The sequence below is a fragment of the Salmo salar genome, chromosome 20 (assembly GCF_965601325.2).
Source record: "Salmo salar chromosome 20, fSalSal1, whole genome shotgun sequence".
In the NCBI taxonomy this organism is placed as follows: domain Eukaryota; kingdom Metazoa; phylum Chordata; class Actinopteri; order Salmoniformes; family Salmonidae; genus Salmo; species Salmo salar.
The window spans coordinates 8842501-8866686 of NC_138310.1; the positions used below are offsets into that span (position 1 = coordinate 8842501).

Consider the following 24186-nt stretch of genomic DNA (forward strand, 5'->3'; position numbering starts at 1 on the left):
GTTGGTCTGTCAATCTTGCATGTCACAAAGCAATAGCTGGGAGTTAGGCCTACGGTAAGAAATGTGAAATATGATTTCTTACACGTTTAATGTATAGGGCTACGTGTAACAGGCATAAGCCTTAAAGTAGCTGAATACACACGAAGGACAGGAGGTAGCCTAATAGCTCATATTTCTAGCGTGACTTAACTGCTTGTTGACTATCTCAGGTGATGCTTCATCATATTTAGTTCTGAAAGAAAGGTGTCACGTTCATGATATACCTTTGAGTTTATTCTAAAATCCTAGTCCTAATAGTTCACGTCTCAAACTTATGAAAAGCATTTCCCTTTATTCCGTTGAACCATCATTGAAGTCAGATGATTTTTGTCCATAGGCCTACATGCTGCCTACGTTAAACATGGCGATTTTAAGTGGCGAGGCTCTAAAATATTTTTCCTATTTCTCACGAATAGCTTTTCCATTAAGAGCGATTAGATTATGTCTATTGAAAGTTGCTGATCCATAGAGAAAATGGCAGCGGATAAAAGGCGATTTCAAGTGACCTTCTCGTCCCTTTCACACCAATCTGAGCCCCGAATAGTTAGGGATCAGATTGGACAAAAGCCCCCTCCTCTTCTCTTTCAACTCGTAACGACTCAAAGTAGAGGGGCACGCAACAAAACCTCCAACTCACACATTAAAGTATAACGTACAGCTTGGGTCTACAGAAAAGTAGCAGCACTGGCCATCTTCATTTTTTCTTTATGTAGCCAAATTCACTATGCAAAATGTATTTTTCTAAATAATCTGTACGTATGGTTTAAAGTTGAGAGACATTTACAACTAAACTAGGATATTAGGCTACATAGAACACATCAAAACAAATCAAAATAGTACAATTATAAACTTGTTTCATTATGCCGGTCTAGCCTTTATGCTTCTAGTGATAAGCTATGTGGAAAAGTTTTTTTTTTAAAAGGCGCAGAAGAAGGAATTCTTAAGCCATCTGTCTTCAGATGTTTCTGTTATCTGTTTAAACATTGCTATGTTAATGTAGGTTTAAGTTATTTCATCAAATTGAATTATCATAAATCACTCAAGTAGAGTTTTAGTGAAATGTGGTTGCACATGTAACATAGGCTATTCCGCATGTTAAGTGGTGTGCAATAATTGACAGAACCCCTCATTTGTAGCCTAAATTAAAACACGGATGCAGGCCCCATGCACTAGACAGGTCTCTAATACCATTTTCTCATAGTATTTTAGACTCATATTTTTCTTGGTTGACATATAGGCTATATATTTTTGGAACAAAACACCGCAGCCTTTTCTTCATGAAAGTTGGTTGAGTTAGAGGCAGATTCTTAGGCGGGCGCGGGATGGGAACAGCGGAGATCGGATGTGTGTTACCCTCTCTCGTCGTGAAGAAACACAATACTTGTTTTTACAGGAGGCATTTCGACTGAGGCCTCTAAAGCATCAGGTAAAGAAAGCAATGAATGCTCGCTGTCAGCTTGAACGGTGTCCTGACTCATGACTACATATTAACTGCACTGAAGCGTCTACATAACCTAAACTAAATCAATGAGGATGATATTATTAGCCATATTCCTGCGACGTTGTTAGGTGTTTAAATGATCTGAAATGCCTATATATTTGCCTCCGTGTTCCCGAAGTAGGAGGTCTAGGTATCATGGCATTTTATTGCTTTCACAACTGGTCCAAGAGTTCATAACGCTCGATTGACTGCTTGCAGAAGCGAAAAACATGTTCGTGGGGGTGAAGTCGGTCTGCAAAATTCGATTTATTTGTTATAAAAACGGAGAGAGAGAGAGACCACATCATTTGGGAAATGAGCCTAATGTAGCCTATATTTAAAACAAATACAGTATATGAAGTCCACGTAGGCCTATTTATATTGACCTCACCGTAGATGCTCAGAAAATATATGTATGTCCGGATGCATAGGCTACGTGTGCAAATATATTACACTGCGAAAAGCATTTGGTATTTTTGGTAATAACATATATACATACCTCAATGTGTAACATAGAAATGAATAGAAGGCCTATAAGTTCCTGTTATCGGGAACTTAAAAATTGCATTTATAGCATCAACTTAAAATCTGAGACACAAGGGAATCGAAGTTGATTATAGTCTCACCAAACATGTGTTTCATCGCCTATGCTTGTATCAATATCGCTCAATGTAACTTGTATTTATGGCTCAATTATCTACTAAACAATAGGGTATTTGTGGTAAATAATTTCATTTACGTTCCCTTAATCGTAAAACTTGCCTTTAAATTGACATACTTTCTTCTATTTATCTAACATTGTGTGGTTGAAATTGTAACTGCAAACTTTGCAATGAAATAATGATAATTTGAGAATCGTGAACCTCCTATATTTTCATATGACTAAGCAAAACAGCCCGAAAGTCTTCCAGGAACTATTGTAATGCCTAGCTAGTAGCCTACTATCCCTGACCAGCTCGGTCGAACAACTGTCCTATAATCCGTTGACACTATCTCTGAGACAAACAGGCTGTTATCGATCATTTCATTATGTGATCAAACAACAAATAGCCATGCACAGGTGAGATGCTCACCACTTGGAAAGGGTTCCCTGAATTGTGGTAACAGCATCAACGATGCCAGTATATACCGGCGAACACTGCTTAAAAAGGATAAACGGGTCCCCAAACCAGCTAGAACGTAAAGGAAAAGATTCCAAGTACTGCAGTTCAAAAGTTTCGCCCTGGAATGTAAAAGTGGTTGTTTGACATTTAGACAGATAGGCTAGATGCATGGGTCTGCATGGTCGTGTGGCGAGGCAAGAATGTATTCTTAGCATGTAAAGCTACTTGTGAATAGGTGAAACAGAAATTAATTGTGTACTTGCCTGGCTGGTGTTAGCCAAATTCAGTTACCGATGTTTTCCGTCCACCATAGCCAAATAGTCGTCGCTGGGTGCTTCTTCTTTTAATGTCCTGCTGTCCACTTTCTCGTTTTTCTCGCTGTTTTCGTGCTACAGCCTTATTTCCCTCTGCTCTTATTCGCTGTCCCCCCCCCACTCTCTCTCTCTCCGTCCAACTCTCTTCCCAATCTGTATAGTAAAATCTTAATGATACACTTACAGAATATTCTTTGTCCGATTTAATCTTATTCGTTTCACCTTTTCAAAGAGCTGGAGACATGACCGGGAGTCTCAGTGCAGTGTCTGAGACGGGGACGGGAAGAGCTCTGCTGTTGAATAGGCTACTTAAAAACACCCATTCCTCCTATGCGTTTGCAAGGGGGGTACTTGCATAATAGCTCCCCATTATATCTCTTAATAGCTGACCATAGTCGGAAAGACAATAACAAATGTGTTCATAAACTATTCACTTCATTTGAAAATACTGAAAATATCATTTCCTCTATTTAGTGTATGCTATTATGGATGCATGTCGACGCACCAGGCTTGTAGCCCACTGAACAAAGTTTTGATGACTTTGGTGACTATGTAGCCTACAAGGTTTTTGTATATGTTGTCATATTCACACTACCCGAGTTTGTAAGTTTCATGTCAATGTTATCTGAGCTAAGTTCCAGTCATTTCAAGTGATTTTACCTTGAAGGACTCAATCTAAAAAAGAAACAGCGGCTTGTTGTGTTTGGAATCTTCTTCGGGAACACGGCATCTGTAAAAAATATAAAGAAAAAGAAAGACATTTTCAGGAGTTTACTTGTTTGTTTTTTTTAAACAATTTTACAAGGTTGATAACAATAGATGTGAGTTATGCATTACTATGTGGTTGTAATTGTATACTGTACGCTAGATGGCAGACCGATCCAGACATTTTTTTAGTTGGAGGCGCATGCAGGCTTCAGTATCCACATACAAAAAGCCGGAATCCCCGTGCAATTTTCAAACAGCTTCACATGATTTTGAGTTATTGTCATTATTAAGACATAATATGACACCCATTTAGTGATTGTGCGGGCCTTAAAACCAAAACTGTTATAGCGTATTTCTTCTTTGTCGATGTAATTGTGAGATTCGTTGGCGCCATCGCACCCTTTCTGTCTATTCTAACACGACTTGTCTAGGCTACTATGCATCATTTCTTACATTGTCATTTTTCCTAATTTGACCCTGCAATTTTGGACCGCAATCATTTTTTTTTACAATGGAAATGTAACGTTGACGTGTATACCACAGTATTACGCATCACCAAATGCTGTAGGCTGAATGTAGCCTATAATAAAATACATCATACATAAATAATTATATCTCCCGCATTTATAATTAAGATAGCAGTCTCAAAACAAACCATTTCAAACTTTGGGGAATTCTATGCGAGTCCTTCTACGCGAGTCCCTTTCGCCTCGCACGTTTGTTTATTTCACGTGCGCAAAGCTTTGTCCCCTCTTTTACCCATCTTTTCGGCTATTCTATCCAGGGTTTCTTCCTGTTTTTGTGACAATAGACGGCCCGTAGGCTAATCAGGTTTCAAAGTAAATAGCAGCGCGAGGCGAGCTCAATGTAAATTGTGCTTGTCAGAGCCCCCAGTCGTAGGTAGCGAGGAACGAGGACTCTAACCAATCGAGAGAAAGAGGCTTGGCTAACCTTAGCCTCCCATTTTCCCTCTCCCCCCTCAATGCAGGGCTCTGGCCAGTCAGTCGCCTTTGATTATCAGTTGCCAGCAGCCTCTCTCTTGGCTCCTTGACACGAGCACCATATAAGGCGCAGCGATCTCCATAGAAACGTGTCAGTTTCAATAGTAGTGTCAAAGTTCACTATATACAGACATTCGCGAAGATCCCGGTTTCGGAAACATTGCTCTGCTGGTCTTCCCGTTTAAACGCATTCATTTTTGGGTCTCTCCGTCTTGCATATTCTATTAGTTGTTTTTTTTCTCCTTATTTTTTATCTCTTCGTGTTCGCTCCATTCCTGCTGGAGAGGTTAAACTACATGGGCACTACGGCGACGCGGTCTTTTTTGCTGGACGAGATGAGGTTTATTTAAGAATATAGATGTAAAATCCTGCTCTTCAGTTTTTTCCTCCCCTCCAACAGCGAAGACGGGAGTAAGGAGCAAGGAAGAAAAGAGAAGGGAATTTATTTCTCGCAGCACTTTGGATCGCGTGTCTTGAAAGATTTTATGTTCATTTCTACGTCCATGTGAATCGCTCCTGCCTCCTTTCTGGCTATTTTATACCAAACTGCATTTTTGTTACGTCTGGCTCGCTTTTTCTTCAAGATTGGGTACCTGAATGGCTAACTGCAATTTACCTTGGAACTGGCCTCCCGATACTTGCATATCCTGATCGGGTGCTTATTCTATCGTCTCCTGTATTTTGAATGTATTGATCGTGTTCTGCTCCCTTCTTTCTCATAGGAGATTGTTTGCTCCTATTTGACTTTGCACTGTCGTGTTTGAGATCTTTTTTCTCCCCCTCGCTTTATAAATCCCAGCGATCAGTTCGCTTTATCGCACTTTTCGGGCCCGAGATATGGCAATGGTAGTTAGCGTCTGGCGAGATCCGCAGGAAGACGTGGTCGGAGGACCTCCAAGCGGCCCAAATCCAGCAACTCAGCCGGCGAGGGAGCAACAGCAGACGGCGTCGGCAGCCCCGCACACTCCGCAGACCCCTAGTCAGCCAGGACCCCCGTCAACACCTGGGACTGCTGGGGACAAGGGGAGTCAGAATTCTGGTCCACAGCATATAGAATGTGTTGTTTGCGGAGACAAATCGAGCGGCAAGCACTATGGTCAGTTCACCTGCGAGGGATGCAAAAGTTTCTTCAAGAGGAGTGTCAGAAGGAACTTAACGTATACATGTCGTGCCAATAGGAACTGTCCCATTGACCAACACCACCGAAATCAGTGCCAATACTGTCGGCTGAAGAAATGTTTAAAAGTGGGAATGCGGCGGGAAGGTGAATATCTGTTTTTAATGCCACATATGATTACGCCACTGAGTTCCATAGACGAGTAGAGCTGCCATGTTTGCATACAGGTCATACACATAAGCCATCCGTTGCACATCCATGTTTTTTGAAGGAATGTGCGTGTACGCGTTTAGCCTATAGAGGGTAAAATGTAATGAATTCAGCTACAAAAGATAGGTCGTATAACAAAGAGGCTATTTACTTGACGGACGTTTTTGTGAACGTCAAAACTAAACATAACTATTTGCTATTTGCTTTTAGTGTTTTATAGGTTTTTAATAGCACTAGTGTGTGTGTGTGTGTGTGTGTGTGTGTGTGTGTGTGTGTGTGTGTGTGTGTGTGTGTGTGTGTGTGTGTGTGTGTGTGTGTGTGTGTGTGTGTGTGTGTGTGTGTGTGTGAAAGAGAACATGAAGTGCACTTCCTTACATGTGTAGTGATACACAAGTGTTTGGTTTGTCTGTGCATTAAAACGAACAGACAACATAACCACGTCGCCTTCCTGTTCCATATGCCGAGGCAGCTTGAGGAACGCTAGAGAAGTTGTGCGGAGCACATTGTTTTGCCTCATAATGTATGAGAGGCCGTAACTTTCCCTCTCTTTGGAGCACAAATGATAGCAATACTCGTATTTTAAATAAACCCCCAAAATTACCATACATGTTATTTAATATAGCCTCAATAAATAAATAGATATAAAAATATATATATAGAACAATTATACTTTTTCAAGCACATTGTTAAACGATTCTTCCTTGACTAAACTATTGCTATGCTAAGAAGGGGTTGACTCTTATTTGGTATTGATATATTTAGGCTATGCCATTCTTCTTTAGTGCAGTATAACACAGGTGTAATGGAGGAATATAGCTTTACGTTGATAAATACAGTAGTAAACTGACACATGGGCTGCATTGAACAATTAGATGTAGCATATACCTAAATTACACTATAGGCCTGTATTACTGCAATTTAGCAAATGGCAACACCCGTTATGTTCAATATTTAATATTTGTGTGTGTGTGTGTGTGTGTGTGTGTGTGTGTGTGTGTGTGTGTGTGTGTGTGTGTGTGTGTGTGTGTGTGTGTGTGTGTGTGTGTGTGTGTGTTTTAATCTAGATGCATGCATCGTCAATACAAATGTAAACAGTGCAACATTGAGCATGGTGATATTGAAAATGGTATCATTTATTTAAACAACACACAATCTTACACACTATATAATTTACAGTTTGAGCTAGATTGTAACGGGAAATGTTACCCCCTTATTTTGAGAGCAGAAAACACTAGCTTGCCTTATGCTTCTCAGCATAGGTTGCACATACAACAATGTTCATCAGTTCTGGATGCACATTTCCTCTCCTTCTCTTTCTTTTTGTCAGCGGTTCAGCGAGGACGAATGCCTCCAACCCAACCGAACCCAGGTCAGTACGCGCTGACGAACGGGGACCCTCTGAACGGCCATTGCTATCTCTCCGGATACATCTCCTTATTGCTTCGGGCCGAACCATACCCGACGTCCCGATATGGAAGCCAGTGCATGCAGCCCAACAATATCATGGGTATCGAGAACATCTGCGAGCTGGCCGCTCGCTTGCTCTTCAGCGCTGTGGAATGGGCTAGGAACATCCCTTTCTTTCCCGATCTGCAGATCACCGACCAGGTGTCCCTTCTCAGGCTGACGTGGAGCGAGCTGTTTGTGCTAAACGCAGCTCAGTGCTCCATGCCTTTGCATGTGGCCCCTCTGCTCGCCGCGGCAGGCCTCCACGCTTCTCCAATGTCTGCGGACCGAGTCGTGGCTTTCATGGATCACATTCGAATCTTCCAGGAGCAGGTTGAAAAGCTCAAGGCCCTCCACGTTGATTCGGCAGAGTACAGCTGTATCAAGGCAATAGTACTCTTCACATCAGGTGAGTGTTTACCATGCCACTATGTTAAGGCCTTCTCTTATAGGCGGGCAGTGAGGGGGAAGACTGGGAGAAAATCAGACTAGGGGCCATGGCTGTCTAGTGCAGGCTACTCCATTATGTTTTGTATAATAACATGCTGCATATATCCACATTTATACATGTTGTGTGTTAGCCAAAGCGAAAGAGAAGTAAACAAACCGACCCACAGACAGCGTCTAATGTAATATTTTCAAAAACGTTATTTAAATGTGTATTTTACCTCGTATTAAAAGATTGAAAGCCAAAATAAAATGTAATAACTGTTGAGAAAATATGAAGCATTATATTTTTTTATACATCTGGATAACTATAGATATTTGTTTTGGTCTATGTCCCAGACCTATTGTTTTATTACATTATATCCGTAAAGAAAAGCATCATTTGAGTATGACACTTCATGTTGGCTTTTAATGTTGTGGCGAATGTTTTTCATGTTTTGCGCGCACAAACACGTGTCATTTTAAAACAGGAAATGATCCCTAGCTGCCTGATCAAAGAAAATGATGAAATAGCCTACAATGTCATTGTATTACTTTGCTCGCGGTAGACTATGCTTGAGATTGATATGGGAATGTGGGCTATTTTGTTTACTGATATTTCCTCTGACAATTATTGTCTTAAATAATTAGAATCCCACATTTTGAAAAGTAGTCTACACAGGGCAGCTCATTACTAGCTATTTGGCTGAGGCAAGTTTACCATTGGTGTCGCGCGTAATAATAGACCTATAGATATTTAAAGAGTGTCTGTGGACACTTGCTCTCATTACCATTTGCAAGTACCGCGTAAGGATAGTGGAGAGTAGGCCTAGTGGATAAAAAAAGACTAAATCGACCGTGGCTCAAAATAGCTATCATGTGGCTATTTAAAAGTGACCAAATTCTTATTAAATTGCCTTATTTCAATCAATGCATTTCACATTTACGCACAATTTCGCTAATGATTGTGTTTTGTAATATAAGGAAATGTCTATATTTTTTATAAACACATTTTCACTCTCGAGATCCTCCAAAAAAGACCATGCTTAGTGACATCACCTATAGCCTACTTTAGCCTAAAGTAACTTAATATTAGCATCTGACTTAATACTTGTTTTTTTTAGATTAGGTCTATATTAAACGTATCCACACTACTTTAAATACTAAAATATATTCATTGCATATTATATTAGGCATATATTATATTACATGATATGTAGGTAACATATAATGTTATGCATTTTGTAATTATTTTCCAAAAAAATATGTGGATAAACAGACTGAGGTTGAGTGTTCAGTGAACTTGTTTTGATTGGTGGCCAAAGGGGGATTCAAAGGAAGTGTTTTATTCAATGTAATTAAACCTACCCCAGTCCTCTAGTTTGCCCTCCTCAGTGACATGGAAACCTTTACCACTGCTTTATCTGCTCACGAGGACTTTTCCTGGATTTTGGGATAGCTTATGGCATTTCTGTCCTTAGCATCGAAACTTTGAGTTGCAAAATAACATTTAAAGACAAACATATATTTACGTGCATTTATATGATCAATCAAGCCAATCTGGTCTACCTATAGACTACCTTTGCTATTGCAAACTTATTTTTTTAAATATTTTATATTAGGCATCAACCTAACATTATGACATTGAGGGCCTAGTGCCAAGTTGTTGTTACATTATGAGATAAAATATAACATAAAATAGCCTACAACTGAAAAGTTAGTTGTAGCTAGCTTTAACTTAGATTTTTGTCCATTTTAGCAAGAGACAACATGTAGGGCAAATGATATATGTAGCAAACTATTGTTGTAGTCCAGGTTTACAGTGTTGTACATTGTAATTGGGTTACCTTTAGCTATTTTCAAACAGGAAACTCATAGGCGTTAGCCTAGTTTAGGTGATTGTCTTATGATTCTTATTATGTCCAGTTATCTATTGCGTCTTCATAATTAATTACATGTTTCTATCTGTGTTCAGATACTTGAATGTGAATCTAGAAAATATGTATTTGATGTTTTTTTCATGGTTAGTTGTATGTTTGGTGTACTATAGGGTGCCCTTTCACGAGCTTTCTTTTACTCTTGACTCATGCGTTCACTGCTGCGCAGTCGCCGAAATGCTTTGAACTTAGTCATTGCGTTGCGTTTCACAAGTTTATATTTGCAAGATGTTTTGAAATGTAATTAATTTCTCCCCGATTAATTGTTTTATTTATTGAATAGTGACACTCAACAAATAATCCAAACGGATTTGCATAGGCTACATGGGGTTGTGCCGCCTATAAGTTCCTACATAGTAAATCAACCCGAGATCTCCGAGTTGCCCCCACGCAGTCCGCGAGTTCACAAGGTTATTGTGTCTGGCCATAGTGAGTTATAGCCCTGAGAAATCAAGATGAGGCTTAAAAGCCTCTCGGATAGCATTGTCCGATGTTTAATGTATTAGAGCTGGAGAATTGAGGCTATCTCTCCTGTGCACTGCAAACAAAGCAATGACTTAATGCAACGTCGTCAGGCCTACACATAACGGTCCATATGCCAGTATGCTTGGCCTTGCACAACGTTTACTGCAGTTTTTTAAGCACAGCAGTAAGCCTATGCCATGGGGATAAACAGTTTAGTTTGTACTATTCGCAAATATATCTTAAGACATTAACATTGGGTGTATTTCTCTCTTTAGGCCTGTGCAGACTGCAATCCACAACCCCCGACTGTGTACAAAACACGTTTCGCATGTGTTGTGCTGGCTGCTTTTTGTATTTTTAACGTGTTTTTTGCGTGACTATTGACTTCACTCCGCTAATAAATTTGATTGCTTCCAGCGGCCTTTCCTAGGCTACATTGAAAAGCAGGCCAAGCATGGTCTATCAAGTAAAGAGCGGAAAAATCTCTTAACAGTTTATTGAGAGTAGACTAATTAGGTCATATACAGCCATTGCAATTTCAACTTAATCAATGTATTTTATACATTTGTATAGACTTGAGTCCCCTGAGTCAGAAACCATGAGTGGGTCTATACCTTTCCCCCTGCTTCCTCCATTGGAAATGATATAGGCTCATGCTACACACCATTTTCCATCCCAGTTAGCTGCATATTCTTGGTTTTGATTGGTTTATGAACGTGTAGAGGTATCTGCCGCTGTGCGGTGCGCTCCCCACTTGAACATATCGTCCTTGTTTATTCTGTATGACAGTCCCTCTTACTCAATGTGATGTAGCATGTTTGGGCAGTGTGTTTGTTTGTTTCACTTTGTCAATAACACGTAACGCTGATGTTGAATGATAACCAGAGTGCTTTTGTGTTTCTCTTTTGCCTGCACAGACGCCTGCGGCCTGTCAGATGCGGCTCACATCGAAAGCCTGCAGGAGAAATCTCAGTGCGCCCTGGAGGAATACGTGAGGAGCCAGTACCCTAACCAGCCGAGCCGCTTTGGCAAGCTCTTGCTGCGGCTGCCCTCTCTCCGCACCGTCTCCTCATCGGTAATTGAGCAGCTGTTCTTCGTCCGCTTGGTAGGTAAAACTCCTATTGAAACCCTCATCAGGGATATGCTATTATCCGGGAGCAGCTTCAACTGGCCTTACATGTCCATCCAATGATCCGAATGAGTGACAAAAAAGAGAAAAAGGACCAAAATTCAGCATCCCGTACAAGAAGACTATATATAGGACCTTTTTGAACACATTGGAAGACATGACATGCTTTTTTTTTTGTCTTCTGGGACTAAGATCTGAGATGGAATACGTTATGTACAGAAAATATGGAACTGGACTTACACCTGTGTAAATCCACTCTCGTCTTCAAGAACAGTACTCTTCATTTTGTAAAATACTAGTCTTTATTTTCCTTTTTTGTAAAAAAAAAAATAAAAACACAAATAAAATGAAAAACATCATATGCGCAGTAAGAAAAAAAAGAATCAAGATTTAGCGGGAAAATAATGTTTCCAAGCAATTATAAGAAATGTCCTGTGTCTATGTACCTGTCTGTTTTGTATTTTTTTCTGGTTCTAAACCAGCTTTTCTGTGATTCTATACTAATAATTTTTGATATAACCTTTTGCTTCTTATAATGAGTGCGATATATGTTGTCGAAGCTATGTTCTCCAAGAATTAAAATTGAAGTGAGAATTTAAAACAGAAAAATAAAGAAATCTAGACAAATAAGAAACAAGTCTAATCGCTATGACAATATCACCACTGATGGTTGAACTTTTTCCAATTGATACTATGGACCTGCAACTGCAGCATACTGACCTCGTGGACATTTTGAGGAGAGGACATCTGTGGCACCTTTTTCCTGGTCATGAGTGTGTGTGGAGTCGATCATCAGTCAAAGAGGAGAGACATGAAAATCAAAAGCACTTTTAATATATCGTTTCAAATACATTTTGTTTGTTTCGTCTTGAAATTTTCATTGTTTCTTGAATTTTATTGGTTGTTGCCTTCAATTTGCTTACTCCATGATGCAGCTTTTGCAGAAGGGTCGGTTGATGAAGTTGTGTGATGGTGACTGTACTATTAAAAAAGAAATAGGCAACTATGTCTCACTCTCAAGAATGTTCATCTGAAGCTCAAGATGCGCGCTCGCGCTTATTGTGTGGGATAGCATAATGCCAAACCAAATAAGGTGGTCCTCTTTTTTTTAAACTTTACGCCACTCTTCATACACATGTGTAGGCTACACAATATGTCTGCCTTAAATATGCGTTCTCCAGTTTTGTCTTGCACAATTACACAACAATTCAAATACATTATTGTCATTTTGCTTCTAGTATGGCTTATTCTTCAATGGAGGGGAGCGATGGAAAAAGGGATGACATGAACATAGAACAGCCGTTATTTAGGTTGGTTGGCTGGTGTATTCATTGCATTGCTAGCTAGCTGTATGTTACTGTTTCATGCACTCACTCACGACTGGGTATGAACACAAAGAAGCACATGTTATGTGCCGGATTAGACGGCAGTGACGCTGCTCGCTGTCTGTGCGCGCGTTAATGACTAGTTCATATTTTCACAGACAGCAATGAAAGCAGGCGCGCCACCGAGGCTTCTCTAAACTACCTCCTGTGGCTTAATCAAGGTGATTCTCAATTCACCTCTCACTGCAGAAACGAAACAGATGCACTCGCCCCTTCAAAAATATATCCTCGGAAGGTATTGTTTCAATATTGATACATATCTTGGCTAGGGATTACGCTAGCTGCAAAAACAGACGTAAAATGCCTGATCAATTTGGAAAATGTATTTTTACAGCATGTAAACCAGTCGATAGGAAGGAACATCGAATGCGGTGCATTGTGATGGAAAATAGAGAGGGAATGAGACGGCGATAAACAAAGTGCACAGTGCAGAGACAAATGGGAGAGGAAAGATGCAGAGGCAAAGCAGTGTGTTTGTGGCCTAGGCTTGAATATAGCCTACACTCAGAATATAATGACCACATCGACGAAGTCCTCAAGGTGTTGGATTCTGATTTTCGACTGCACGATACTCTGTGGAGTAGCTTCATGTACAGAGGCCGCATGTCTCTTGCGTGCCATTGTCTCCTTACCCTTTAAAAAAAATGGTGTTGAGAGGAGACCTCTAAGCGTACAGAATGAATCCAGTATAATGTCCATATACTCTACTGCACATAATGTAACTATTAGACTCAAATAGGGACATATTGGAATATTCCTATGGTGGGAGGAATAAAACAACGAGCCTTGTAGCTCTTGCCTCGCAGTCGAGCTTGGGATTGTAAGGAGCGTGATGAAAGCTGCGTGAGGATGGAAGCTGAACTAAGACTGCCACAGTAGCCCATAATGCCTTGATTTGATTTATATCTCCATGTTGGGACTGGGGGAGGGGTGTGTGTATCATGGCAGTGGTTGATCTGAGTGTGTGTTCCCTGATTCATTCATATACCAGTTACTTATTGTTGCTTAAATGCCAGAGATGTTGTGACATTTCATAGGCCTAAATGTACTTGTCGTAGTCGTTTTTTCATTCTTACCCCTTGCGAAATATTAGTAGGTTAGGCCTAGTTCTCATGGCCTCATCTGGTCAAAATATGAGCAGGCCTTATTTGATCCCAGTCGAACTGTGGTCATAATTGAAGCGGTGTTCGGGCTCTACACATTCTACAAATATTTCAACACGGTATTTCTTAATACCAAGGTAACCCTTTAATGTGCTATGTCCTTAATGTGTAATGATATGGCTACGGTTATGGACTAACAACAGCACTGGGCAGTTGGCCGGTTTGCAGGTCGAAGTTGAAGGATGAGCCCTTGCAGTTTTGCTTTGAATTAAATACGCTTAAACACTCCTTTTAACATATCAAAGTCAAGCAGTTTACAGATGACCCATTTTCTCTTATAAGAGAAATAAAATAACTTAGTTTAGCTTATAGCCCAGCCTACTCCACCTCTTTTCTTAGAAATATAAAGATTGTATAGCATACTCCCCCTAAACATGTTCTTTTGTAAATCTGGTTGTATTTCTATTACTTGTTTATTCGGGGCTAGTAGTTTATGATTACCCACAAAGAGTTGTTGAATTTGAAAAACTACGTTTAATTAAAATAGTGTCATTGATGACGGGTCTCGATCAATTCGAGCCTAAATTTACAGCCTTCGACTAAATTGTTCACCAGCGTATTAAACGCAGCTTTCAACTGGTTGTCTGTCCTCACGTAATGTATTCTAAACCCCTCCAGAATTCTCACTTTCATCCTTTGCTGAGCGCATTCTGTTACACAACAGCTACACTACGGGCTAAAGCAATTCAAAATCACATAATTCGAGCCATGTGTATGAAGCAGGAGGACTAACTACAAACCAGAATGATAGGCTACAGTGGTGTATTGCTTCAATTTCCTAACAATTATGACGATTGAAAGAGCTTGTTATAATCCCAGATATGCAATAATTACATCTAATCTCATAATAGTTGAGTATTTGGCTTTCCAGTAGCCTAACCTCGTAGACCTAGTGTTTGGGATGATAAGCGGTCTTTTTAAGATCACTCAACATTCAAATATTTGACGCTATACAAATGGTCTCTCTGGGTCTTGTATGCCGGTGACATCTTAGCTGCCATTCTGAAGAAGAAGAAAAACGTGCAACATGTTTGGGATGTTCTGTCATATTGTTACACTTGACTGATGGTGGTGGGTAAAGGGAAAGGGATCTGTAAAACACTATAGGCCCCATCTCTCGGTCATTTCGGAAACTCTGGTTACAAAAGTGTTATTCCTACATTAGTTAAATAACCATTTACCTTTGTCTGGTTTCATTCATCAAACCACAAGTGAAGGACTCCTAACATGGGGCTGGCTATTTGTTTGCTTACACAAGCAGCTGGGTGCGATTTCACGTTTGAGATATCTGAAAGCGAAACCTTTATTTCCCGAAGTTGTCAGCGAACCTATTTCCAAACCTTATGCAACCAATGGTGCCACACGTCTTGAGAGGTCACAAGGCAATAACAAGCTTGTGTGGGGTAGCCCAGTTATTTTCGCCATTTTCGCCTATGTCAGGCCTAAGCACGGTTAAGTCACTTTTGACAAATAGTTCGACCAAAATATTTTCTAATAGAAGCTTTGGGATGCGTGGACAATCCTCTAAAGTATGGGCTATGACAATGTTATAGGCTTAACTTTTATTTTAGGTATTGGTTTATGCAAATGAACATACGACAATTGACTTCCAAGTTTTTCAGCATCGCTTGGGATTTCAAAGGCTTCTGGTGAATGGTTGAAAACAGCACAGGGGGAAATAGCCTATCATTCTAAATATTGTACATGTCTGTTGCGTTTTGTTTATTATAAAATGGCCTAGGTTGCTTTCTATGTGGACTGGTGACCATATGTAGTCGACCTGGAATTAATCTCAATGATCGCAGAACAATTCTGTCGTCCGCAGACCTCACACGCAAGCTTTAAGCCATGGATCAAATCCAACACTACAGGGTATAAAATATCCCCAGTTGTGAATGTAACATAAGGTGACGCCTCCGTGTGTGGTGTGTGTGTGTGTGTGTGTGTGTGTGTTGTGCGAGCGCGCGCGCGTTCGTGGATGTGCAAGTGCGCGGGTGTGAGTGTGAGAGAGTGAGAAACAGTGAGTGAGGCGGTTGCGAGAAAGCACAGATCGCTGTGTAAGCGATCTCTTTGTGTTGATTTAGGAAGACGTTTGCTGTATATAACGTTCAAGGCTGATAATATCATTGCCTGGCCAGATAAAAAAAAAAAGCATTGGCCAAACCATCGGGTCAGCTATCGATCTGCTTCTCTCCGCGAGCGAGCGAGCGAGAGAGAGAACGAAAGAGAGAGATGGAGGAGGGAGAGAGCGAACGAGGGGTGAGAGACAGAGAGAGAGACCCTTTACTCATTAGTATTCCATACCCATGGACAGGGACAGACTGGGACCAGAAATCGGCATGGGTATTTCTAATACACCGGCCCATTCTTTTCCTCAATGCCCCAACTCCGGGCCATTCTCTTTCTTGATGCGCCTTTTTGTTGCCAAATATGTCCTTTTTTTTTGCATAAAAACCCCAATGTAGACAGGCCCATTGGGCTAAAGATGGACCAACACATCTGGCATTTGCCAGAATTGCCCTATGGCCAGTCCGTCCGTCCCCATGGACTAACGCCGACAACTAACAGAGATATCCAGCTCTACACCATGCATTTTCTCCTTTTGTCTCCATACCCTTCATTCCAACTGACAGATTTCGTCACAGTAAACACACATTTTATGCATTTAGCCCTACACTCTAACAGAATCCACACACAATAGAAGTCCTTTTTAACGATAGGCATATAACAATTAAAAATAAGACGTGAATTGTTATCTTCATGCACATGAAAAGTGCTAAGACATTTTAAATCTGTGTAGCCTATAGTTAAAGCTATAAGTGAGAGTATAAGCATAGGCTAATTGCGATAATTATGTGCCTTTACAGTAACATGGTCAACTAAGTTGTCCAAACTCTTACATATAGTACTTTTGTTGTATTTATTATAAGAAAACATGATTTTATTATTGATCGGCAGGTGAATCGTCAGAAGGTTGAAGAAGTGTGGATTAAACTAACTACCTCAAGGGAAGATGCTACACAGTTTAACGCAATGTAGGCTGCTAAACATCAACCACCATGGATTGTACTACCATCTGGGCACACACTGGTTGAATCAACGTTGTTTCCCATTCATTTCAATTCAATTATGTTGAACCAACGTGGAATAGACGTTGAATTGACGTCTGTGCCCAGGGTGGTAGAATGCACCGGGATGTTAGGCCTATAGAATATTATCACCTGCAAGCATAGGCTAAATGGTGTTAAATAAAAAAATATTGAAGTTGGTATTTATGATTTGGCGTAAGAGAAAAAAATCGTCATCCTCAAGGGACATTCGATGATAATTCTTTAACAGGGACTTTGGGAATCTATATCTTAATACGCGCGCAAGACTTGCCCAACAATGACAGCTGTTCATCAGATAGTAACTTCTTTCCAAGTTTTTTCCCCTCCCACCCCGAGCCGGGTCTCTATCTTGCTTTGTTGTTTTAAAATATGCATGTCTCTCCGGAATGCCAGTCACGAGTCCTAACTTTGTGTCCAACCTCCCACATGAAATTATCCTTTTAAAAGCGGGCTCAATATGTCTCAATCTGCACTGCACTTCATTCTAAGCTTTTGGGTATAGTCTATGGGACAGTGCCCAGAAATATATTAATTAAAGCGAGATGTTGTGTCGAACTTAAATATTTCAGACTTTATGACTGTGAAGAGGAGGAGGCTCAGAGACGCTGAAACAACAACGACTATGATGGTCTGCGAAAAAAAAGTAAGACTTTTGTTTTGATTTTGTCCCTCTTGCACAATGTGTGTGTGCGCGTCTGAGTGAAATGGATAAGCAAGGGGGAGAGGAGAGAGGGAGAGAGCGAGATCGAGAGTGAGAGAAGGGGGAGGGATATGTGAGAAAGGGAGAGGAAAGGATGTGCCTATGCGTATGACTCCGGTTGTCATTTAACAACAAATTAATCAACATGTGGCATTCAAACTCGAGAGCGCTATTTTTCAGTGTATGTAGGAAATAAATCACAGTACCGGAAAAGAAACCCCGGAGATCGGAAAGGAAAGTTTCTTTTGAAATGGAAACCGTGAAACGAGGTAACCGAGTAGAAACAAGGAGGAAAAAGGCTGGTTTTTTGAGAAGAGTGTGATTGTCAGTGGCAAATGTCGTCATTATGGCTAATGGAAATTCGACTTGCAATAACAAGTAGGCTATAAGAATAATATTGTACAGCCTAATGAAATGTGTTTTGAGTCAGTGGAGAGGTAACATGTTGCTTACGGATACTTAAAACTTGAGGTGCTGCCCGAAAAATTCCACAGTGGTGCAAACATAACATCATCACCAGCGTGCTAGCGCCAACTAATTCATTTCATAATCCCTTCAGAAATGTCAGAGTCATGTCAAGTCATCGGGAGATCCACACAACAACATTCATTTAACTACCATGTTAATTTATTCATGTAGATATGCTTTAATAGATATCTCCACAGTGTGATATGCCAATATATGGGAGCAGCAACGCCGGGCTTACATACCTGATAACGTCCTGGCTTTTCAGCTATATTTATCGCTTCTCTTTCTAATACACACCAGATGGTTTGTGACTGTGCCACCGCTGCCAGTGAGCTCCTCAATTTGACTCAGCTGCATTTTGTTGCAATTACACATCACGCTGAGACCAAATTTACTGGTGACCTATTTTTTCAGCATTTTATTTTTTTATTTATTTGTTTAAGTATTTGGCCAACACTGTATAAGATTTCACTTCAAGGTCAGGATTTTCACATGACCTTCACATGAAGTGAATTTTTCATATGGGAAATGTTGCTTTAAATGCATATGTTGTCTAGCCTAGGCCTGGTAAACACACGTTCAATGGGTGGTGTAATGCACAAGAAAATACATAGCATGTCTTCAAGGTTGACCAAACTGTGTTGATAGGCCACTCACTCAATCAAATATGATGCTTATGAAGCAACTAGCCGTTTGTCTAACTAGTCTGTATCTGTAGGCTTATTGGCTGCGTCTTCAAAATAATACACTATAGGTCTATGTTTTCTGACAAAACAAACAACAAACAAATAATATATATATATATATATATATATATATATATATATATATATATATATATATATATATATATATGTATATAGGCCTATATGCAATGCACTGTAAAGGCCCTAATTTTGGTTAAGGCCAGCTGTCTCCTAGCTGAATCAATCAATTTGTTTAATTTCAACTATGTTTATGAAGAGATGATTAGGCTTATAAGTCTGAACAATAATAGCCATTATGAAAATACATACATTCTGGGACCGTTCCAACGTTACATATATAGGCCATCATAAAAGTATATGTGAAAAAGGGTACATCTGTTTTCCTACTATGAAGTGTGCTAGAATATTTGTATGATCCAGGACTGTCAGAAAATAGTTGTCCTTGAACTGCTATACATGTGTGGCGATATAAAAGACAACAGCATATAATTAACATTTTTATTAACCTTACACTGAATTTAGTGAGCATATCTAATAACCTTGCTTGATAATGGGCTCCCATTCGTGGTATACTTAAGCAATAAGGCCCGAGGGGGTGTGATATATGGCCAATATACCACGCTAAGGGCTGTTCTTACGCACAACGCAATGCGAAATGCCTGGATACAGCCCTAAGCAGTGGTATATTGGCCATATACCATAAACCCCGGGTGCCTTATTGCTATTATAAAGGGGTTACTAACTTAATTAAAACAGTAAACAAGTAATTTTGCGTCATACTTTGAGCCAATCAGCATCAAGGAATCAAACTACCCGGTTTATAAAATGTATGCTGGTCTTTATATTGTTACAATTTAGCCTTTGTTTATCTGGTTGGCGCAGAATGGTCTGTTTTCTTGATTGACTGAAACGTTTCATAAAGGGCATTTTTTATCTTATGCCATTGGGAAAGGTCTTGACAGTTGCAGGGTTTCGCAAGGTTGATGCTGCACACACATCACCTCGCTCTCTCTCTCTCGCTCGCTCTCTCTCCCCCTCTCTCTCTCGCTCTCTCTTTATCTCTTTCTCTCTCCAGCCTAGAGGAAAGGCAGACTGTTGATAAATAAATGTATTTTTTTCGATCTTACTCAGCATCATCCATCATATGTGTGTGTCTGTGCAGCAGCATTGGTGCGTCTAAGCAAAGAGAGCCTGCCAATAGCGATGGAACACACTGAAAAACCTCGAGGAAGGATGTAACGCGAGTGTCTTCATGTTAGACAATTACTTCAACATTTACAGGCTAATACACAGTGGCCATTATTATCCAAATGGAATATCCTTTGGCATATAGGCTACTGATAATATAGGCAGGCCTCCCTTTCGAGATAGGCCACCTGCATAAATAATCTTTTAAAATGTCCCAAATCTATTCGCTTTTAACACATATTGTGCTTTGATGATTGTAAAGCATTCGACAGAACGTTTTTCTGCTCGCCTAAAGCGCTTGGACCGCTCCATGGAGAATCTCATCTCGCTATAGCTGTTACCACTTTGCCTAGGCTACATACAGCCGCTGTGATTATAGAAGTGCCTCCTCTCCTTGTTAGAGAAGCAACGCTCCAATCTACCCTCTGTGTTGCCTTAAAGTCCGCGTGATATAGTAAAATACGTGTGCGCGCGCTCCCGTGTGTCTGCCGAGAAAAGGTGTGGAGTCGGTGGGTTAGTGGGAGAGAGGGGTGTAAAGGGAGGGGGTTAACGGAGTGGCCTTTCCTCGATGACTGACACGACCCCTCTCTCTTCTAAGGCCATGCAGAAATAAATGCATCAAATCTGAACGGCAAATGAATTTTGGGGTGGGTATTTCAGAGTACGAAATTCAGAAATTGGAATGTGTCTTTTCTCTGCAATATTGAATTCAGGATGGTTCGAACCACCACCACATTGGCGAGTATTCAATTACTCCAACTACACACGCGCATTCTCAGCTAGTGTGGTATTTATTGGTCCATGGCTACCACCCCTCCTCCTGCTCCTTCCATGCAGCCCCCCCACGTCCAAATTCATTTGCATTCGTTGATGATATCAGTAAAGAATAGCTAGCATTCTAGATGAGGCAGGGTGGGGGAAGGAGGCTTATTTGGATAAAACTGGACGGAGAGTGGACACGGCCCGAAAGGTCAGCCGCCCATTCAAGGTGGCGGGGGGCGGGCGGGCTGGGATTGCCAGAGAGGCTTATTTGAAAGCGGGAGTATTTGAGGCAGGGGAATGAAAAGGAGTGGAGCACAAAGCTCGTCATACTTCAAATACGCCCCGTCACATCTTCACTCTTTCCACTCCACGCGGGGGGGGGGGGGGGGGGGGGGCTACAGAAAAAAATGAAGATGTGGAGGAAAAGAAGCAATACGGGGGTTGGAGCAGGACTTGGAGCAGGACACACTATCCTGAAAATCAATAGGCTAGCGTAACATGCAACATTATTGATTATTTTTAACTATAGCCCATATATTTATCTCGGTAGCCTATTTGGCACACATAGCTGCCTTCTCCTTGGAGAGGCCATGCACGCTCGTGCACGTGTCTACAACAGGTTAATCGCGTTTGTGTTGTTTAGCAGGAAACGACTCTTTAGGTCATTGTTCATATAATAAATAATTGGACTGCATGAAGCCATAAGGGACATATCTGATTTCTGTATGAAATTAATTGACACTTCTCCGGATACTTCTTTATGAGAAGAGGCATACTTTCATCACACTGAGAGGTCGAGAATGTAGGACCCACGCGCGCACACCACACACACACACACCACACCACCACACACACACACACACACACACACACACACACACACACACACACACACACACACACACACCTGGATTGAGGACCTGGGTTAGAATGTCATAAAAAAAACTCATGATGGGACACTTCTGCAATTACAAAAAGAGAAAAAGAGCAGTTTAAATGCGCAAATGTTTTTATAATTATTATCAATGTGTAGCAGCCTTATATGCATGACACCGACGTCCTCTTGAGTATTTCGTACACCTTACTTTTAAACTAGGATGCTATTTCTTAATGCCCTTGCAATTTGATATTAGCGCCCACATCTCTCGACGGAAATGATGACACATTGTGGTATGTGCAGAAAAAAAGCAGCAGCAACTGATTGTGCTACGTCATAGCCTATTGGCATATATTCATCACCGTAAACATCGACTAAGCCCAAATATTCCACTTGACCATCAGGATATATTGAAAGTAGACTATTAGAGAAAATAATGATTAAAAATCGACTTATATTAACATATTCTGGCATTTATAATATTTCTAATTACGTGAAATATCCTTCCCAAATCAAAAAGTTCCGTCTCTGTAGATATTCGCATGCTTATAAATAGAACTAAGGACACTATAGTCTTTGTCTCCATTTTAGATGACATCTCTGCTGGACTATAAGATTTGATGGCCATAGTAATCATGGTTATTACATAGCCTAATGATTATTAAGAAGGTCTCCGTTATGACGATGATATGTTATTGCTAGGCCTACCACTATATCATTATTAGCAGTGCTAGGACTACATTTAAACTCGTGGTATTATTAGTGATAGTGTTAGGATACGGGAGATCACCTTGGATCGTCATATTTGTTGGTGTTCGAAGTCATGACAGTGGAGATGAAAGATGACATGGAATAGTGAGGGTGGGGACGTGCGAGCCTGTGTTGACTTGTGAGCTTGGTCATTTACACGGGTTCTGTGGTGTAGCCTACTACTCATGCATTCAGTGGCTTGGCGAGGGCGCATGACAACACAGCTCACTGGCCCTCGGTAGCCTATCCCCTCCACAAGCTACATTTAAGACATTTCAATTGATTGGAAACTACATCCGACAGAAGATGTATTGTGTGCTTGTGGTATAGTGGAGTAAAACACCGTTATGGAGCTTGCGGATGTTATTATCGATTTTGTCAAGTTGGTAGTCGCCACCTCTTCCTCAGCCAGTTTGACATACGTTCCTAAACATTTAGCTTGAACACTGATGACAGGATTGGTTTACTTAGGATCTTGACCCTTGGAGGTTCATTCAAATTCGAGCCTCTATAAAAATTGAACATTGCCTTGTTCTAATTAATCGATTCGTTCGTTTATTCATAATTTACGAAAATACACGGACTATTTCAGGGTGGTTTATTGATGTCAAGCATCAATCGTGAGTAGAGAGCAGTACACTGCTGAATGAAGGCAATGCAGGATGCAATGTCTCCGCGGTGCTGCTCTAAGCGGCTTTGTTATGGTGCTCTCGTGCATCAGTGTTCGTGCAGTGCATGGAGGCTGTGTCCGGCTGTTTGGTTCTACTTTTGTTTGCTAGATGGCGCTCTGCGAACTGGGACCCTAAGACCAAGGAACCACACGAAACTCCCTCTGTCCACGCTCAGCCTCAACCCAGTCCACCGCATTCTCTCTCTGGAGCTTTCCTGAAGCGATTTATACTTTCCGGGGCTGTAAATGATCCTAATTTAATTCCGCTGGTGTGTGTGTGTGTGTATACGAGAGCAAAGTTGTTTTAATTGTTTAATGTGTCAGAGGGGTTTTGTAATATTATCAAATCAGATTGATTAAACACAGCAGCCAAATTAGAGTAGGCTATAAATGCATGTTTAAAAAAAAAATATATATAAACAGATAATAAGACATTTGTTTTTCTTATTGTGCATTGCTTCTACAGCCTAAGCCTATTAATCTCATTAGCTTTATCTTACTTTATTTGAAGTCTCCACAAATGTTAGATTGCATGCTCCAAATTCGAATCCTCCAAAATGAATTGTAGGCTTAACATTGTTCCAAATTGAATGCAAATGGGAATTATTTCAACAACTCAAATTCGTGTATAGTGTTAAATGCACTGCTATAGCTAGCATGTATTAACGAGCATTTTTTTTTGTAATAAATATATAAATATAATTTACAACCACATTTTTTTCAACAATGCTTTAAAAAACAAAGCCTAATTCCACGAGACACGGCCATTTCAACACATTGTATCCACCCATATATTCTGTACAATAGCATATGGATTTTTCATGTTGTAATATTTCAACCTTTTGAGAAAAATATAAATATGCACTTTAAAAAAAAAAAAGCGCTTTGCAATTGAGGGGAAGGGTGCATTGTTTTCTGTGAGTGTCCCACTCTCTGTCAAGATATAGCCTACTGCTGCAGTTAAACTTTCACTAAATAGCGTCGTGTCCATGTCTGACGTTGATGAATGTGCTGGAGACTTAGAGAAGCTT

The 24186-nt window shown here is 40.5% G+C and overlaps 1 protein-coding gene and 1 long non-coding RNA gene across 2 annotated transcripts in view; one reads left to right on the forward strand and one right to left on the reverse strand.

Annotated features, from left to right (window-relative positions):
- LOC145862386 (uncharacterized) overlaps positions 1–4514 on the reverse strand; it is a 9655-nt gene extending 5141 nt beyond the window's left edge. Inside the window, exons 1-2 of the long non-coding RNA XR_014381806.1 lie at positions 4300–4514; positions 2886–3666 (exon numbers count right to left, since the gene is read on the reverse strand). This is a non-coding gene — a long non-coding RNA (uncharacterized LOC145862386). The remainder of the gene's footprint in view (positions 1–2885; positions 3667–4299) is intronic.
- Positions 4515–4632: 118 nt separating this feature from the next.
- LOC106580150 (nuclear receptor subfamily 2 group F member 1-A) lies at positions 4633–12383 on the forward strand. Its single transcript, XM_014160891.3, has 3 exons — positions 4633–5909; positions 7300–7827; positions 11164–12383. Exons 1-3 carry the CDS (start codon positions 5483–5485, stop codon positions 11436–11438), a joined length of 1230 nt encoding a protein of 409 aa, XP_014016366.1. The 5' UTR covers positions 4633–5482; the 3' UTR covers positions 11439–12383.
- Positions 12384–24186: the final 11803 nt, after the last annotated feature.

What these genes read in the sequence shown, in the direction of transcription:
- LOC106580150 (XM_014160891.3), top strand. Translation starts at nt 5,483, where the DNA reads ATGGCAATGGTAGTTAGCGTCTGGCGAGATCCGCAGGAAGACGTGGTC. An exon ending in AGTGGGAATGCGGCGGGAAG is followed by an intron (nt 5,910 to 7,299) that starts GTGAATATCTGT and finishes TCTTTTTGTCAG; the next exon opens with CGGTTCAGCGAGGACGAATG. An exon ending in AATAGTACTCTTCACATCAG is followed by an intron (nt 7,828 to 11,163) that starts GTGAGTGTTTAC and finishes TTGCCTGCACAG; the next exon opens with ACGCCTGCGGCCTGTCAGAT.